General features: G+C 37.6%; 1 protein-coding gene and 1 long non-coding RNA gene across 2 annotated transcripts in view; both read left to right on the top strand.

Annotated features, from left to right (window-relative positions):
* Positions 1 to 719: 719 nt before the first annotated feature.
* On the top strand, positions 720 to 4,040 carry LOC112212014. Its single transcript, XR_002945803.2, has 2 exons — positions 720 to 3,525; positions 3,658 to 4,040. It is a non-coding gene; the product is annotated as an uncharacterized LOC112212014 (long non-coding RNA).
* Positions 4,041 to 13,126: 9,086 nt separating this feature from the next.
* LOC100745811 (proton-coupled amino acid transporter-like protein pathetic) overlaps positions 13,127 to 20,113 on the top strand; it is a 33,868-nt gene continuing 26,881 nt past the window's right edge. Inside the window, exon 1 of the mRNA XM_012394626.3 lies at positions 13,127 to 14,169. Within this exon, the coding sequence (XP_012250049.1) occupies positions 14,116 to 14,169 (54 nt within the window). The 5' untranslated portion in view covers positions 13,127 to 14,115. The remainder of the gene's footprint in view (positions 14,170 to 20,113) is intronic.

The following is a 20,113-nucleotide window of genomic DNA, read 5'->3' as shown; positions in this document are numbered from 1 at the left end:
AATTATAGTAAAAAATTAAAAAGTTATTATTTCTTACTTTTTTGATCGCAAATTAATTTTTTTTTTTTTTAATTTCCGGATAGATTATTATATAATGTCAACGTTCTATCAGCTGATTGGTGTCGAATAATGTACAACAGCTGATCAAACCGAAACATCGTTTTCAAAGTATGATTCATACTACTCGTATCGCCCTCTTTTGTTTTATCTCTTCTAGGGAAGTTTTTCCATTTCCCTATATTTTTTACACATTTTGATTGCTGCAAAAGGATTTAGTTATAATTGACTTTGTTCAAATACATTATATTATTTCGCCCTTTCATCAATTAAATTATAAATTCAAGTAAATTAGATAAATTATAATCTAATTGTTACATTTAGCGATATATAAACATAAAAGACAGAGTAACGTTTAAAATTAATTAAATTATATTTTTATAACATTAAATGAACTCTTCTCTATAAATTTATCGTTAATATTAAATATAGTTTTAAACTAACATTTGCAATTAGATTAATAATCTATACATAACATTTAATATATTTTATTCCTCATAATTTTTAAAAGTGTAAAAGATAGAAACAAACTTAATAAACAAAATTGCCTTGAATATAAATTTATACTGTCATGGAAAACAAAAATTACAAATATAGTTCTTATCACAAAATCTATCACTAGCATTATAAAACAGTAATATGTTATAATATGTAATAATGAAAAGCGCTCGAACAATATAAATACGTATACGTATAAAAAAACAATTTTTACATTGCAAGCATAATCAACAAGTGCTAGGATGCAATCCTTTTTCTACGTGATTAGGACAAGTTAATAATATTTAGTTTTCTTAACAATAAATCATAGTTTCAAAATTGAAATTAAGATTATTATCATATCTCTTTTAATTTTTGTTCTGGAGATAAAAAAGAAATTATCACTTGTTCGTGATGGATTTTGAGGTATACTCTTCTATCGATGTATGATTTGAGGTCTATTTTATAACCATAAAATTGACCTTCTATCTGCGATGTTCATATTTAGTGCTTATGTTGCAAATACACGGTAGTTTTCGTAAAAACTTCACGTACGGCAATTGAAGTGAAATTTTGTGAATGTAGATACGTATAATTATAATATATATGTGTTCATGTACTGAATTATCCTTGTATACATATAGTTACCAGAAAATCTGAAAGAAGATAAAAGGAAGAAGTGAGACAAAGAACATGAGTACATATACATTGTATGATTGCACATAAGGATGTGAGTGATCTAATGAGATAATTAAGACTGGTATAGCAACAAAAGTAGTTTATTGAATATTATGTACGAATCCTGAATGATGTAATGACACCACGTGACTCGCAACGTGGATGTTGAACATTGGCATTTCACCTTATATTCTTTTTTGTGAGGATTTGTTATACACCTTCTGTCTCTTATTACGCTACAAAATGTCCCATCTATAAATCAGAGATGTGTATGCAAAATAACAGATATATGATATACTTTTAAAACTTTTTTTTTTTTTTAATTGCAAATACCAAAAAATAAAGACGCAAGATATCTCGTTCATAGCATATGATATTGCGTCGTGAAATATCTCGTTTATGAAAGCTTTCGGTATAAATTTGTACACGAAATATCTCATCCGCAAATGTGAATAGGTTAAGTCATTTCTGCGACTTTGTTATAATACAAAATTGTTTCTAATCATGATATAAAAAAGAAATAATGAATTGTTTCTTGTATATTTAATATTTTCAATGTTTAATATAAGAAAGCCGTTACTTTTATGGTGGACTGTACAGTCACACCACACAGCATGCCAACTGCAATGGAAATTTCCACTGAAGCAGTCGATTGCCACCACCTTGTAGACGCTTTGTAGCCGCGCCTAAAAACGAGATTACGTCCGCTAGGAGACTAAACCGAAGGCCATCCTTATATTTTCAATCGATTAATTTCAATTGGCTAGATTTGCGGTTTTCTGAGGCATCTAGTAATTTGACTACATTCTTTTCAATATAAAATTTAATTACAAACGTCAACGACCGTTTTCCTTGGAGTAAATTTGAATTTTTAATATTATAAGAATTTTTTTATGATATTTTATTTAATTCATATCGACTTTGTTTTCCAGAATGACAGTGTAATAAAAATGTTATATTACTTGAATACTTATGTTACTATGAATTACGTACTGTTTGCATAGCTCTACACATGTCTCTTTAGTTAGGATTTAATCCTGAAGAATTTGAAATCCTCTCTATAGACTATATATACACTATATGCACTACAGATTTTAAATGTAATTATAGTACAAAGTTTCTTTTTTATTCAATGACATAAAAAGCCAGTACTGATCTAAGAAATAAAATTAGAAGAAAATTTAACAAATAATTTTGGGCTAGAAAAATAATATACATCGTAATTAAAGTAACGTTCCATAAAATCGTTTATATGTAATCATTGCTTATTCGTATCCCTTTCTTAATAAAATTTGTGTACATTACAGTTAAGGTTTCCTGCGCTGTGATTCGGAGGAGTGCCATTATCAGCGTGCAATGTTTCTATTCGTGGAATTTTTGGCGGCAACGGGTAAATATATAAATAAAAAGTAGAATTTTAGATCAATCTGAATGTATATAAAGAACTGAATAAAATAATACTGTTAAGCACATATATATATGGATTAATTAATTGGTATCATTCAATCATAAACTGGCTGTGATTGCAATGGTAGTGACATAAACACAGTTGCGGTGATAAGTTGACTTTATTCATAGAATAAGAGCCGTACACTTTGATCGAAAATAAACTCCATCAAGCTGAATATGCAAAAACTACTCTATATTCTATAGGAACATTAATTTTATTTTTAACTCTAATATAATTTATATGTGATAGAATTACGATCAAAGATACTAAAGATGTGCTGCGTTTAAAGTAAAATCATTCCACATCAAAATGTAGAGCCTCTTATGCGAACAAAGTTCGAAAGGAAATTGCGGCGTAACGAGGACATGAAATGGCCATGGAATGATGACGCAAAAGGAAAAAACTTGCTTTTGACTTTTCTCTGACGTAGAATCGTTCATCTCGATGAGAAATACGTTAGGAATTTTAAGCTGAAAATGTCGCGGCAGACGTCTCAAGAATAGAACGTCATATGCGATCTACGTTAGGAACATCACTTACTTTTGACAGGAAATGTACTCGGGGGTCGAGAGGCCTCGCATGGCCTGGTCCCCTCTCAAGATAAGAAGGCCTAAGGGGCCCGGTTGGACGTTTGCCATAGCGTTTGCAATACTTCCAAGTCTGTGTATTAGAAACGTACTCTGTTCGATAAAGCCAGGATACGATCAACCACATGTAACGAATGTCCTTCCTTCAAAAAGATTCATCCTTTATAATTTGAGGTTTCGTATACGATTCGAGAGTGCGAAAGCAACGAGAGAATCGCATACTCCATTAGAGGTTATGTTTTAATTTGATATATCCGATAACCGTACAGGATACGAGTAAGCTTTACTTCCTTACTGAGTTAAACGTTGGAAAAAGTCTATAGTATTTTCGCTTAATAGAATTGCAACTTTATCTCAATTCGAGGAAGCGTTAACATATTTTTAATTTTTTACGTGTTAAATCTTTAGGTCGTATGCTCTTTTTTGAGAGTAGGAAAGATATTTACGCATGATTAAGAAAAGAATTAATACTCCAATTATTAATAATTACACGATCGTCGAGTTTCACCAAACATTGGATGATGTTACAAAGAAATACGAAAAATTCATACGACATTTTATAAAATATTAATAAGTCCGTATCAGTAAACTCTATATTATGCCAAACGAAGAGTATAGTGAATACATGTGTGTAATTCATGATAGAATAAATGCCATTTGTTTCGTTAGCAAGCAAGTAAATGAGTGATTTACGTGGAATGTAATGCGTAAATCACGTTATTGTATCTACAATAAAATATGTATAGCTCGGAAACGCAATTTTTAATCAGTTCATTTTATTCAATTACATATAGGTTTTAGTGAGATAATTATTTGTTTAAACAAATCTTTATTTTCTTCATATTCACCTATACGAATTTTTGCAGTATCAAATAGTGCAGAAAGAGAATTCTACTAATATGTAGGTAAGAGTAAAAGAAAATTTGAAACTATAATTTGCGTATTAAAATAAAAGATCTACGCAAGCATTAAAACACAAGGTCGAATTTCGTACATACATATCTATGGCGTGAAGTCACGTTTATGACTGCAATATAAGCACGTGTTGCTACGTATCCGCTGCTATTTTACGATGATAACGTTAGTAAACGACACTCAAGTAGCAGTTATAATTATTATGACTCGATCTTTTTCTCGACATCGGTAGATTTTTTGATCCGACAACGCATTGTGCAAAATGAAGAAATAAAAGAATAAAAAAGATCGAAGAGGATATTAATTATTAATATCAACTGTTAATATAATATTGTTACACACATTGTAATTGTAATAATGTTGTACACAATGTTATTATTTATCAGCTTTTAATACAGCTAATGCTAATACTGCTATGACACATTTATATTACAAATATCAATATTCTCATGAATATTATCGTATTATCATGCACATGGTTATTACATTATTACATATTTACATACAAAGACCTTTGATACTTTGATTTTTTATACTTATCGTGTGTAATCTATATTTATATATCTCTTGTTTTATTTACGAATGTATGCTAAAATGTTCTTACATATTTTTACTTCTACAACGACCGAAGTTGGGGTTCAACTGGCTGTTCCTTAGAGTGTTAGAATGTGCAAATTGTTCATTTATAAATGTTAAGTAACTGACGGTACTTTCCACCGATAACGCCAAAATGTTTCAACCGCATGTTATGCAATTGCAGAATTATGTAAGCAACAGTTTCTCAACACTTTGTAGTCATATTATATCTCCTAATAAGAAAAATTTCGTATGTGTTGTGTATATTCGAGATATAAATATGTTTTAGAAACGTTGCAAGTCGTCTGAATTTTTTGGCTTATTCTTTTAAGTTATAACGAAGTAATTTATAGATCATACAATCACGAATTGCTTAATTCTGTTAGTTAGCGAGATGCCGAATAGTAATTATGTACTACTTTCTAGCCAGTATCGGGGAAAACTGGTTTTAATAAATACCTAAATTTCCATAAAATAAAAGGAAATCGATCGAGTTTTATCACGCAGATGGAACATGTATGCTAACAATAAATGATTGGTAATAGCATCTTGTCGTAAGCGTTACTGATTAAAACTATGAGATTATATTCTTATCAGACCTTAACAATGCTAGAAGGAAGTATGTATTCGTATGTAGCTCAATTCGTCTTTGTATATAGTTATCAATTTATGGTATCTCCAGTATAGTAATAAATCAGTAAATCTTCGCGTGATCGCCAATCAATCTCTGTTATGCTCTAACGAGTGCGATAAATCACGACAACGAGACTAATTTGTTGAAAATGATTTTCATAAACGACAATAATACAATCTGTCACGAAGTACATACGCGCGAGAAATACTGTATCGTCAAAGTGCATGTAAATCATTAATACCAATACATTGGACGAATGTATTGAATTTCATTAACAATATCTTCTCAATTACAAGCAAGATAATATAAAGTAGTGAAAAAAGAAAAAAAAAAAGAAAAGAGAAAGGAAGCAAAGGAGCTCTCTCATCTTCCAAACCATTTAGTAACTGTTACCGAATTTTCTAGGCCTTAGGTAACGTTTTATACAGCACATATACGACGAAACTTATAGCTGCACACAAAAACAAAGTCGAATATAGTTCTGACTGCGATCGTGGAAACAACTCAACAAACGACGCAACGTAAACAGCATCATCGACATAATAGCCTATTTTCCTCCACTGAAAACAAAGTTCAAGTCTCAAGGACGGTGTTGTTCGCACGAGGATAGCTTTCGTCCTGGCGCGATGATTTAACCAAATCTGGCCTGGATACACACGCGCGTCCGATTCAAGGGATTCATGTGGGCGAAGGACCAATACCATTGTGATGCTTTCGCGAAGTTTTTGCATGTATCTGCGTCATCGTTGTCCATTTATCTTATTGCGACCTATATACAAGCCTTGGAAGCATCGATCGCAGACAGTGAGGCGCTCTGAAAATTCTCATTTGAATTCTGTCCGATTTTCGCACATCCTTGCAATATCTTTGGATTGGATCGACGAACGATCCATCATAAATAGATGGTGTTTTTTACTGAGACATCGATGGATGGCTCGATAGACAAACGTATGTACTATTTATTGAGTGTTTGCTTACAGTTTTGTTTGCGCAAAATGTTCGGGATTCTGTGGGTTGTTTGTTTGTGCATGGGTATTGATAGTGTGATCGATGTGATAGGCAGCCTCGTTTGACAGGCAAATGAAGCAGTTCCTTGGAATGAATTCGAAATTTGAGAATGTACGATGGAATCTTTATCATGGAAAACAGCTTCTATTATTTATGTGTAAATAGTAGGCTCGTAAAGTCTTTTCTTAAATGACGTACACTTACTGTCGGATATTTTAGTTCAATTCTATGATGTCGGGTGTGAAATAGAAACGCTTTTTGTTACGCTTCCGTCAAGCAAGATTATCATATCGAGACGAATAAATGAAATCTCAGGTAATGATAGTATCGATGATTAGAAATCACTGGCGCATTTGCAGTTACGACGTTAATCCGTGCGACCAAATACGATTAAAATAAGAATGTCTGCAAAACTTTTGCAATGAGTAGAAATTAAACGGAACATGGACAGTATCTCGTGCACCACGATCGAGTATGCACGGTATCAAGTTTTTGCATTTAAACTCGGTATATTAGATTATAATGAAAACTTGAATGGATACTTTCACGAGAAATCGTTGATGGATATACAATTTCCCCATCGTTAAATCTTTGAAAGTTACGTTTTAAAAGACAAATGAACAAAAAAGAACGAGGATAGGCAATGAAAATACAAAATTATAATGGAATGTAGGTTACTCGCATATTTAAATTTCTTAATTTTCGACTATTTTGACATTTAATCAGGAATGCTCGCTACAAATTATAAGTATAATCATATACAGTTTGAATATTTTCCAAATAATATGGTAACTAAAGTATTTTCAATAATGCAAGTATGTTTACTTTTTTCGGACATGAAATAACTAAGTAGGAAAGATAAACTATAAACATCTATCCAAAATATAAATATACGCTCGTGTAAATGGTACATACATACATGATACATGCGATATTACATATATCAAAATGGTGTTCTCAATGCGCCACATAGAGGTCACCCATATTCTTATTTCTAACTCAGCTAAACCTAACCTATACTTTTATTCAAATAGAATACAGGAGTAATAGTATCTCGATAGTTTTATTCTTCTTCTTACTCTGCCTGGTGAAATCTACGGAATGTTTCTCAGATCAACTATCAGTATGATGTACGAACGGAAACAAGCAAAAAAGTTAATTGAAAATAACGAAGTTCATTCTAGCTGCACGTTCTGACAAAGGAAACCAAGTAAGTACGAACTTCGCGAATTCCTACCGGATGGCCTCGTAGTGGAAAATTTTCTTTCGTGTGGACACGTTGTGAAACGGAGCCAAGCGAGTTTCGCATTACCTACGATATCAACGTCGTTAAATTCAAATCTTGAGCGTAATATCGTATTGCCGTGACAAAGCTTCGCTGCGCCACCGGTCAACGGTTTCGTATTTGATTGTGGCGCGATCTTTTACACGATGCCACCGCGAAAATATGCGTAGCCAACAAATCCACATGCTTCGCGGGCGCAACAACGTATACGTTGATTAAATTCATTCTGATTACGACGTATCTGCTCAATATGAAAATAACGCGGTTGCTTTAACTAGATCAGTGTTGGATAATGGTGACAAAATGTCATTCACTGATATGATCAGTATTTGTGTGTCTTTAATTCGACGTAAGTTTACTTACGCTCGATACGAGGTTATGAAATTTATATTTATATATATTTTAAAATTTATACCTTTTGATTATATGGAAGTTGTCGATGTTTGCATTTAGTACCGATTAATTTCATAGTTAGGATGAAAGTGAGAAAGTGAGATATGCAGTGGCTCATGAAAATATTTGAATTACATGTATATTATGTGCATTATACATTTGAGGAAATTTTTATATATTTTATACATTTTCAGATCCGTTCTAAATTTTACCAATATAATCACGATACATATGCCCCGTCACAGTGCTAATGAGATTTCAAGATGTTCTGAATGATATATACGTAAAAAGTTTCTAGAAGCGTTCGAATGCTTTATATTCGATTAAATACTTTATATTTATGTTCGAGTTACTGTATATTTCAAAGATATTTCATAGGATTCTTTTCAATGTTGCTCATTTTATATACAAATTTCTGGTGCTATCAATTAAACGAAAGAGTAGCTGAAACAAGCTGCAGAAAAATGGATATCATATATCCAAGTGTATAAAAATCTTGGTGAAGTAAGTAAGATACTATGTTAACAGCTCGTAGATTTTGAATGCGACGGACATCCATAAACCATGTTAATGTTTTGCGATCTTAAAACGAAAGAACGTCGTTCTGGTACATGCATAAAGAGCGTGTATTTGTTACGCACAAGTCATACGGTAACGTCGTGTCAACTACTTGCAGTTTTTGCATATGAAAGGGCGTGTCGTCACATAAAAGAATCACATCTTTCGTTTTAATGCGATTGGGATGCGTAACACGCGCCGATTTTTTATTCTGAATCAAAGACAACGAAATTTTACACGAGTGAAAGATTTCATTGAGCAGCGGCATAAAAAAACGACATTGCCAAAGTATTTTTGTCATAAATAACTCGATCCTAATTGAAATTTAAATTTTGTGTAACTTTTTAAAATTCCATTCCATTCATATGAAAGTGTGCAGCAAAGTTGTTGAAATTGCTGTTCAACGAATTGTAATTAATTCTTAAAGTTAAAAATATTCCATCGTATTGCAGATGGAGATTGCACCTGTTGTCGCAGTCCCTTTTCTCCATTTTACTCGAAATTTTCTTTCTTTATCGTTGAAAAGGGTCATTTTTTATCTTTTCCTTGAAACGAGTTTGTTAGCCTTTATCTCGCTGTTCAAGTGACACTGAATTTTCCTCGAGAGGTAAATCGTTGCATTAGTACTCCTTTGTCGAATTTTTTTGTTTATTTTTTTTAAATGTTGAGAGTCTGAAAAAAAAATTATATTTTCTTCTACCGTTAAATAGGCACGCTAAAATATTGTTTGTTGTACGAGGTGAAACGCGAAGTTATAAATCGGTTAAAAAATGATGAAACCGTATCCATGTAGTTGAATACGATACTCGAAAGCGAACAGTCTTTAACGTGAAAAAAATATGGAATGTAAAGCACGGTGAAAATATACAAAGTTGTGCTAAAGTTGGGAAATTGTTTCGCACTTTTTAATAATTCTCTATTAATAATTGGCAGACATAAAAATTTGTCTTGAAGCTATTGGACATACTCGAGTGAATTCGATGCGTTTTGACGACGATGATGATACGAGAAACTTCGATTAAGAGGAAACCAAGCCAACGCACTCCAATTCTAAAACTAATTTTTTTTCGCAGATCGTGCTCGCAAAAAATAACGATGGAGAACCAAAGAGGAGAGAAGAAGATAACGAAAAAAGAAATTAACGAAGCCGATGATTTATTCGCGTCTGTTATTACCGGTCGAAAACGCCGCTCGATAATGTTAATGCGTCGATTGGTCTGAGGGATGCCGACAACTGTTCCCGTAATTGACAGAGGTGAAAGAGACGTCTGCGGCAATTCGCTCGAAACAAGGAGTCAACGATGCCGTTAACCTCGATCCCGAATCGGCCAAGTAGATCGGTACCGATTTACGTTGATCGAACGAATCGACATAACGTCGACGATGATTCTTTCGTTTCTAATCATGGATTCGACCTATGCCCACTATGTTTATTATTAGGCGATGGAAACGAACGAGTACGTGTACGAACGATTACGCGAACGTTAACCGGAGGTCTTGCTAAGGCGGCTCGATTCGAGCAGGAGTAATTAAGGAGCGCGTCGGCCGACTGGTTTCGATCTTAATTCTTTATTTGACGAATGCCAGTTAGGCGACGCTGTTTCTCTAGGATTCCATCGCGAGAAATACAGTAGTCGCGCAAAGAAACGGAAAATCGAACCAGGCTATTATGCGGGAAAATCCAACGCCAGTGACTGCCAAATTAATGGGGTTCGTTCGATTCTTTAGGAAAAGTAAAGAGGTTGTATTTTATAATTACTATTTATATATAATTAATATTTTATAATATAATTTCCTCTTATTCCGTTGATATGTTCGTCCGTTTGTTGCTGGGGAAGCTAGTGTACGATAGCGCTTTTTCGTAATAAGGAAGTAGAAATACGAAATACAAATTGTCTTACTATTTTAATTTAAACGCTGCTTCCGAAGGAAATGAAAATAACGTTGCTATATCGTATAACTAATTCTTTATCGAAATCAAATACGCTCTCATTTTTCTTCATCAGCTTTAATCCGTATTTTATTTCGAACGAGAAGGTGCGTCGACATTCGTGATGATACGTTTATCGATATTGTTAACAAAAGCTGTTTATTACGCGTAAAACGATATTGCGTGCATTCCAAGAAGACACACAGCACAGATACGCAAACGTTGAAGTAACAGACACAATAAAAGGAAGTGCAAATTGAAAAAAAAAATTATTAGACCCATCGCTTTAATCTGCATTCTGCGCACACATCGATAGCAAGGTGTCAACGATGTTATTAACCCTGATCCTCGGAGAATTGGAACAGGCTCGAAATAAATAACGATGAGGTCATAAAATTGACGAATCTTGAATGTTGACACGTGCGCGAGCGGTTATCTTAGCGGTGTCGATGAAACGGTAAGCGGAAAATATGCGAAATTATGTGAGTCACCTATCACCGTGAGAATACGTATTCGTTAAAAAACCGTATTTCAGCCGTAAGACAGAAACGTTGATCATATTTTATCTCGCTCGTATGAATTTTGATAAAGATCGTTGAAACCAGTTTCGAAGAAGGAGCTTTTAAATCGCGTTTAAATCAATTCTAGAATCGCAGCCATGGGCGAGATTCCAAATCATGCGAAAATATGACTAAATAAATATCCGATGCATTTAAACATTTCCAACGACATCTCCAATCAAAGTATGAAACGACGTATTGTCAGGAGATAGCAATTATCACGACGATATCGACATGTACGAGCGCGATTATTTGAAAGCTATTAAGAAAATGTTTCTGTTGTTGTGTGTTGTCATGAGAAATACCTACATATGTAGGTATTCGCGTGGCATGCGATAAACTTGCTTATGGATAGTGAAATCCGGTAATGCCGCGAACAGATAATCAAATTCCATGATTGATGATCTACGTCGTAAAATAATCAAACGAAACTGTTATTTTTAGCTAAGGATATTTACGACTTCAAATATTATCTTTCTTTTAGAACGTTGTCTGCGGGGAAGAAACCCATGAATGAACGTATATATTTCGTAATTCTTGATTCAGATCGCAGCAAGCCAAGAAAACAGTTCTCCCTTTTCGTCGTCGAGAGTGAAAAGAGAATGAAATAAATTATAGTTGCCAGGGAATTTCAGAATCGATAATCCGTGATTCTGCGCTTTTAACGCGTATTATATATGATTTGCTGTTTCGTTCCTTTCGCTACTCGGACGATTCGTCACGAGAAACGATTTAGCCGATTTGAAGATCTCGAAAGGACTATCGAGATGGCTATTGAATCGCCATTTTATTTTTTTTTCGCTAATACTTTTATGCACAGTATGCAATATAAGTGCGTGTCGATTGCATGGATTGCATGGAAAACGTCATTGATATTTATTATTCTCAAATTTATAGACATCTATAGATAGACTAGAGTCTTACGGAGATTTACAGATGAACGTCTAAGGCTACAGAATTCCTTATTGTCGAGGGATGAAGAAATAACGAAATTCCAGAATTACGTCTTTTCTACGAAAACTCGTAGTCATTCGTTTTCCCACTTTTTGCGCAGAGACGTTAGTCTTATTCGATAAAAGTTTCCGTGTCGATTAACAGGGAAGATATTGGAACGTCCTTGGAAGAAACGAAGCAAATATATAGAACTATGCGCTAGTTGGCAAAATTTCATTTTAAACGAAATCGCCCTATCGATACTGCGAAACAACTTTTCTCCCTTTTGCCAATAGTTACGGCAAACAGATCGATTCGCATCGGCCGTGTCCTTTGGTCCGATTCCAGATTCGGTAATCGGTGATTTTACGTTACGACCAATTTCACACTCAACGACGACGATTACCGATTGACTCCGGCACAGGATAATAGGGAGTTAACGAATGGCCGGAAAAGTTAAAGAGCGTAGGGTGCGCGAGGAATTTAGGAATTCAGAAATTCCTAGGAAGCGTTACGGCGCTGGATGTGCCAATCTGCCGATATCGTTAACCTTGATTCTATAGCAGGCCGAACATCGATGCAAGACGATTATTAAGCCTGATAGGCGGATAATGATGCAAAAATGCGTTCGACGTAAATGGATTTGGCATGTGCGATGGGAGTGGCGAATGGTTTCGCAGGCGAAAAAGGAGACGGGTGAAAGAAAAAGAGGTAAAAACGAGCGTCACGCGTCGAGCTCGAGGAGGGGGTGAGACGTATAGACGAGAAGGGAGAGGGGGAAGGGAGAATCGTTCGGTTAGTTGATGTTATGTGACGGAGAAACGAGAAAGAGAAAGGTAGATCGAAGAAGAGGGATAGAAAAGAAGAAAACGACGAAGCAGAGGAAGAAGAAGAGAAAGACGATGGAAGTGGTGGCAACGACGCTGGCCCTGCCGACAGTGGTGGTGGTGGTTAGCGTTGTCGGTAGAGGTGGTGAACATCGTCCGAGAACCCGGAGAAGTGAACGTTGACCGTGATCAGGAGGGTGCAGTGGGGGTTCGAGGTTGTGTGGAGCACGATGGTGGGGGAAAAGCATAGTTACCGAGAGGAGCTTAGCCGTTAGGTCGTTGAGTGGTTCGTGGTTGTGCGTGCGTGTGCATGCGTGTGCGTGTGCGTGCGTGTGGGTCTGTATGCGTGTACACGTACGGTCGTGGGTACGCATGTATCGGATACGAGGAAAGGGACGAAGGAGGTACTGCCGCGGAGAAGAGTGGGAGAAAGAGGCGACGGAACTGCGCGCCCGCGGCCTCCCACGTCGCGAATCATTCCTAGCCGAGTCTTTTCGACGCTCGCGACGCTTCTCCAGTTCCATTTCCAGAGACACCGATCCTTTTCGATATTTCGTCTTTATGCACGCTTGTCCGGAAACGACACGGTTCTCCACGTCGTGACAGCGTGTGCGCCTTCGCTGGCTCCGAGTGGTGTCGCGACGTTCCAAAAGCTGCCAATTTCCACGCACGATTTTCGGTTTCTCTGCTACGTATACATACGTACATCCTATTTAGCCCTTTTGCCTTTCGGTGGAAGTTTCGCCTGTTCGGTTCCCCGTCTCCCACACTCGCAGATTCCTTTAGCTTAGTCACATCCCCCAAGAGCGGCCGAGAGACAGAGGCAAGGAGAAAGCGTAGAGAAAAGTCTGTAAAGAAAGGAGGAGGATCAGTGCAAGCACGTCCGTTCGCGAGGTTGATTCGCAATCGTCGAAAGTAAAACGGTTCGTTGGTTCCCGCCCGACAAGGCTGTGTAGTACACGCGGTTCTCCTAGGATATATACCGACACGCCACCCACCGTTTGTGTATGTGCCACTTTGTCTGCACGCGTGTTGGTACCATACGATCACGGTTGCGGTGTTCGCACCTTCCAGAAGTGAATTCGACGATTCGGGCCGAACAGCAGCCGGACCAGCCACTTTAACCGCCTGGCTTGGTCTTCGATCGATCGATCGGAGAGAAACTAGCTCGTTAGAGCTCGAGGAGAGTAAAACGTACACAGAGGCTCATTTTTGATACACGAGATCGATCGTGATTTTTGACCAGGATGTCGCACAAGATGCTGAGCCAAGGAGCGCCGGTTCACGGGGGCAGCTCACAGGTGAGTTTTTCTACTATTAGCCTATCATCTTCCCTTTTCTTTCCTCTAAACGGTTCCGTTTACGTTCGATCCTCTCATCGATCGCTCGCTAGCTTTCTAATTATTCGTCAGTGTAACTGGAAAATAACGCGATTCTCTCGCATAGCTGTTGCGCGTTGCGTAACGATGTTCCATTAAAAATTCGCAGTGAAACGCTGACGAAACAGGTTTATTGGCGGATTAACGGTTACATCGTCGAATAGGAGCGGTCATTCGATTGCGTGAGAATTAATTAAATCCCGACGGAAGTGTGTTCGACCGCGGCACGCGTATAAATAGACGTGAGACATCGCGAGGCAAATCAAAATTAACACGACCGAAATGGAAGCGCCGATTTACATATAAAAATTCGCATACCGTTCGTAACCTGCAACGTACGAACTATTGCCAAACGATCTCGTTCGAGAGGCTGCATAATGTAAGCTAACCGATTGTACGGATCCTGTAAACGATTTACGAAGCGCTCGTAGTCTACAGTCTATATACCGTAGTGACGGTACGTAAATTCGAAACCAAGCAACCTAGTAATAGAGATAACGATGTTAGTCTTTCCGTCGGAAGCACGGAATTGGCGGTTTAATCTTCACCTACAGACCACTGTCTCGGAGAGCAGTTTGAATGTTTATCTCGTCGTCGTTATTTCATCGATCCAGATCGAACAATTTCAGAGCCTACTTTGGCGTACGAGTACGCTCAATTGGAAAACATCTTGATGAGAAAATATCATTTTTATTTATTTATATTATAGTTATAGACGGAATAGTTGTTTGTAAAATCGCGATTTCAACGAGCGACCGATCGAATTTTCATCGATCCGAAAAAAATCGGCACGCAAGTGAAACGACTTTCGTAGGCGATTCCTCGTTCGAATACGTGGAAGCTTCTGGTGTATTGGAGCATGCGATCGCCACGTGTTTCTCTTTTTCTCTCTGTCGATTGCCGCGAATTCCAGCATCGCACGTTGCTTACGAAGCATCGACTAATCAACCAATCGTTTCAACCTGAATTAAGTGTCACGTGAAATTAATAAAACGAGGTCGAGAAAAAGTGCGCTGTTTCGCTAATCGCTTCGTACTCTTTCCCCACTCTGTTCCCTCTCTTCTTCCTTCGCTTATTTATTTTTTTCTTGTCCATAGGTGTTTCGCGGATACTTTCCATTGTTACTCAATCGTGAAATCATTGCACGTAACCCGTGAGTTGGACGGTTATTAGAACGCGAGAATGTTTCCGTTTCGTAGCGGAAATCAAATTCCTCTTCGTTTCGCTTCCAGGTTTACGATGAATCCGTTACGACGATCTTTTTTTCTGGTATTGACCAAGTTTCGCGATCGCGTTAAAATAGATTAATTCGCCGTCTGTAAAAACAGAGGTGAAGTCTGTTAAAACAGAATGAAAAGGTTAGAACGAAAATGGGGCAATTGCGTTCGAAGTTTGGAGCGGCGAGATACGTTCGTTACGATTATTTAAGATCGTATGGCGAGATTAACTCGTACAGCTGCGATGACCTAAAAGAAATTCATTTCTGATCATTGGAAGCGAAGGAATCTGCGTGGTACGAATCAGAATATACATCGGTTAATTTCTCTTTCTTTCCAGTTCGGCACAATGAATTCTCTGCATTTATCCTTTATGATTTACTTATTTACAAATTTTCAGCATTATATTATCGATAATACACCGAAGAAAGAATAAATCTTTTTGCGATGAAAATACGATTAGGCGTATTTTTTAGCGAAAGTTAGTTTTCCAGTCTTGGATTAAATCCGCTCGCCTGAATTAGCGAGCACTCGAAGACAAATAAATATTTCATTGTATACGTACAGTTAAATCAGAATTTTTCAATGACGGTTAACCGATACGGAAGTTGGAATCTGTTACGATAAAATTATCGTTTGTATGCTTTTCTTTTTTTTTCTTTTCGTGATATCGCGCGTGTTCTGTTAAGTAGTGCGATAAGCGACGAGCGTTTAATAACCGTGATATTCGGAGGTTCGTGACACAGGAGTAGCCATTTTTTTCGGAAATATCAACGATGGATAGGGCAAGGGCTTATCGAGAGAATTCGTTCAACCCATTATAGATACGGACTGAACGAAAGAAATTCGAGTCGTAAAGAAACAAAGTACTTTGTAACGTTCATCGATTTGCAATTGTAAAGTGTTGCCTCGTGATCCAACTATGACTTGCACATATGCAATTGTTGCGATCAACTCTTGAAAAATTATCGTCACCATCGTTATCTTTCGACGATTTTGATACCGGAGACATTGGCAAACCTTGGTTCGTCAACTCATATTTGAGTCACCGATAAAACTTAATTACGAGTAATTGTATGAAACGAGACGAAGGATAAATAAGAGAGCGTGGGTTGGTGGTATAGGTACGTATACGAAACGTCGTTAGAAGAGCGTTACACGCGTTATCAAGAGCCAAGTGATAAAATGCAGCGACGAATCACGGCTGATTCTCTGCCACTATTTACTTTCTAATCTCACGAATTCAACGGGTTCTTGCCACATCGTCCTGCACCAACGTCTGTCAACTTGATCGCGAGATCTAACGTCGAGGCGCTGTGCCCGGACCGCGATCGCGAGCTGGTTTCTCCTCCGTAAATCGCAATTTTTTTATTCCGCCAATATGAATATGTCGAATCGTCGGATTTAACGAAGTCTGAAATTCTACGCTCTTTCGATTCTCCCGGGGAAAAGCGAGAAATTCGAAAATTTACACAGATCGTTATAACAGTTTTCTTTCGATCATTTCGTAATAAAAATTCCCAAGCAACTAATTGCATATCTTTTCGCTTGGCAAATTTTTATTGGAAGTCGTGTTTGTTCGGAACCTTTGTCGAAAGACGAAACAGCTTCTTAGAGCGCGCGTGAATTTGATGTCGTCGTTCTGTTCTTTGCCTACTTTAAACTAGATGTGTCTTATTATATGCAAGAGCCGGCTTTAAATTTAATCGTTAAATCGGATGTTGATAAGTGGCGCAAACGTTTCTCCCATTTTTACGTAGCCGTATCTTAAAAATCAATTTTTGGTGATCAGTCTTAATGAAATTGAAATTTAGGTACACTTTATGATCTTCTCGTTGACATTTAACAATTTAGTTTTGCGACAGTCAAACGTCTATTACCGAATCAGCTTTACAAAATTTTGATTTTCATCGATAGTGCTCGAAAGACCATTGGCAAAGTAATCGTATTAAATAGAATTTACTGCCTTCGGTAAATTAGGATAACATCGATCGTAGACGGCAATCTCTTTTTTCCAGCAAGATAACTTTCTTTTCATCTTTGAGCGCGTTCTCGAATGAGAATAGTTGAAACGAAACTCGTTCGTAAGTCTTGTTGCCAGCCAAATTTACCGTGCAAAGACGCGTAAGAGGATCTCGTTTAACTTTTTCGCTGGGCGAACGAGTTTTTCGAAGGGTCGTTTTACGCAGGCAGAAGTTGATCCCGACAGATATTTCCGGCGAACGACCTTGCCCGACTATCGTCTCCAACAGGCCAGAGCCCCGTTACGGTACACTCGAATTACATCCGTCAACTGACACTCGCGATACGACTCCGTTTATCGAAACTCCATTTATTGGGAAGAAATCTTAATTACTTTCTTCCAGACACGTTTCTCGTCGAGGCGTTTTCCAGCGATTGTCAGTCACACGTTGCTTACACGTTGTTTCCCGTATCGTATAAACGAGACGGACAGTTGCTTATCGATATATTATAGAGTATTATGTATATCATAGAATATTGGAAGCGCAAAATAAGTCTTTCCGTGCTTTGTCTATCGATAGGAGGTAATATCGCTCGACCAGAATGGAAGCTTCGACGCGTTTCGGAACCATACATAGTGGGGATAATCGACAACTCTGATTTATGTCATCTCGTTTGTCCTTCGGGTGTAGATATGCGGAATTCTATTGTATTCTGATTGACAGGTTAATCCTTTTGATTTCGCTTGAACGACCATGATTCGTTTTAAAATTTCATAAATGCGAATATAACGTTTCTGTGATCTCGACCGTGTCCTTTGTTTATCAATTTTCATTCGTATTTCGGGTATCGCATGCTTTACAAGGGAATAAAAGCTCGCTGTTACCTTCTGTGACATCTAGTTTCTGCTTCGACCTCGATCCATTATAATCGACGAATGGGCATAGTTTTCCACGCGACTTGGTTACCGAACGTTGACTTCTTCCGTCCACGAACCGTCTGTGATCGATGAATCGAGTCCAGTTCGAACGATCGTGTTTTTCAGATCTTTTCGTTGTTTAGCTTTACAACACCGTATCACGTAGACAAGCAAGCAAGAAAATCTGTAGTATCGATGTAGTTTTTTTTTTAACGCTGATTAACGTAGCTTTCTTAGTATCGAACCACAAGTTTCATTAAACTCTAACAAATTTGTATCTTTGCTATAGAGATGCGTACTTGGTCTTTTTAACGAAATTTTGAGGAATTCTTGTCAGCGACTCCGTCGTAATCTCTTCTGATAGTCGAGCAATGGCAGATATTTTTTATAAGAATTTATCACGTAATTTCCACAATTTGCCATCGAGTATTTCGATTATCGCGTAATCAGCCAACGATTGCGCAACGGTGCAATCTGAAACATCTTTTCCAAGTGATTTGTCATTCTTTGTTGAAAGAGACGTTTATCTTTATTAGTCTTCTTAATTACTTGTATCTGTCATCCTAATATCCATAGTGGCAAGATAGGTACTGCAATTCTGCATTTATTAAATCGTTTCAGCCGTTGAAAGTTAACGTCTTCGTGTTTTTTCTTCTTCTGTTTACATACACACGAATGTAACAGGTAGAACGCGAGAATTCTTTAAAATCTTGAATTAGAAAGTAGTCGCTAATAAACGACACGGCCAGTACCCTGTGTCAAGTTGGCACATTTTTGACAAATAGAAAGTTGCGCGCGTGCGAATATTCCCACTCCTCCCAATCTGAATAATATCTCGACACGGTATAAAACATCTAAATCGAGTCGAGTTTAATAATCGTCGACTGCCTGATAATTCTATCGAAATCTATCGATCGATAGAAGCATCGATAATCCTGATTTCGTCGAATCCGATCGTAACAGATATTTATCCATAAAGAAAAGAGGAGAAGATGCTGTTAGAAGAAGGACAGAATTCGCTATTAGGCAGAGAAAGACTCGTCAGTGGGGCAGAGAAGAATCGGCCAGTTACATTTCCCTTGTAACAGCGGATTGGCAAGCCCGTGAACGGAACAAAGGGGTCCGGGTAGGAAGAAAGATTTCTCTGGCAACAGGATTTCGAAGAAACCGGCACTCGTGCAAAACAGTCTTTCATCAGACCCTTGCTATGTTCTCTCCACTAACCGGGTGCCTCGTTATTCACGCGAACTCGCTCCGACCCTTCTTACCTTCTCTTTCCCTTTGAACCGTGTTCTATCTCGAAAAAAGAAAAGAAGACGGGGGGAACGTGAATCTATGAACGGTGGCGGTCGTCGGGACTTCGACCCTTTTGTTTCGTAACCGAAACTAGTTTGCCGTGTGGCAGATTTCGATCCTCGAAACCGAACAAGTTTCGGTCAATCGCCGACCGACAATGACGCGTGCTTGGAATTGGAAGTCATGGCGACCGACCACGGCAGTATGTGCAGCGTACGGCTACGTCATGGAAATTTCCTCGTCGTCGAACACCTTTTCTCCCCTCTACGCTCGCTTTCGCGTTCTTTCTTGCCTTTTTCCCCTCCTTCCTTCCTTCCTCCCTCCCTCCCTCTTTTGTCGCGGCCCTCTCTATTTCTTGGTGCCCCTTCGTTCGTTATTCCGCCTTCTTAACGTCCATATCCCCTTCCCTTCCGTTCCCGATCTTATCGCTTTTTTTCCCCCCGCCTCAAAACCGATCGATGACTTTTTTCAA

The sequence above is a fragment of the Bombus impatiens genome, unplaced genomic scaffold (assembly GCF_000188095.3).
Source record: "Bombus impatiens unplaced genomic scaffold, BIMP_2.2 scf_0096, whole genome shotgun sequence".
Lineage (NCBI taxonomy): Eukaryota > Metazoa > Arthropoda > Insecta > Hymenoptera > Apidae > Bombus > Bombus impatiens.
This window is presented reverse-complemented; position numbering and strand designations above follow the sequence as displayed.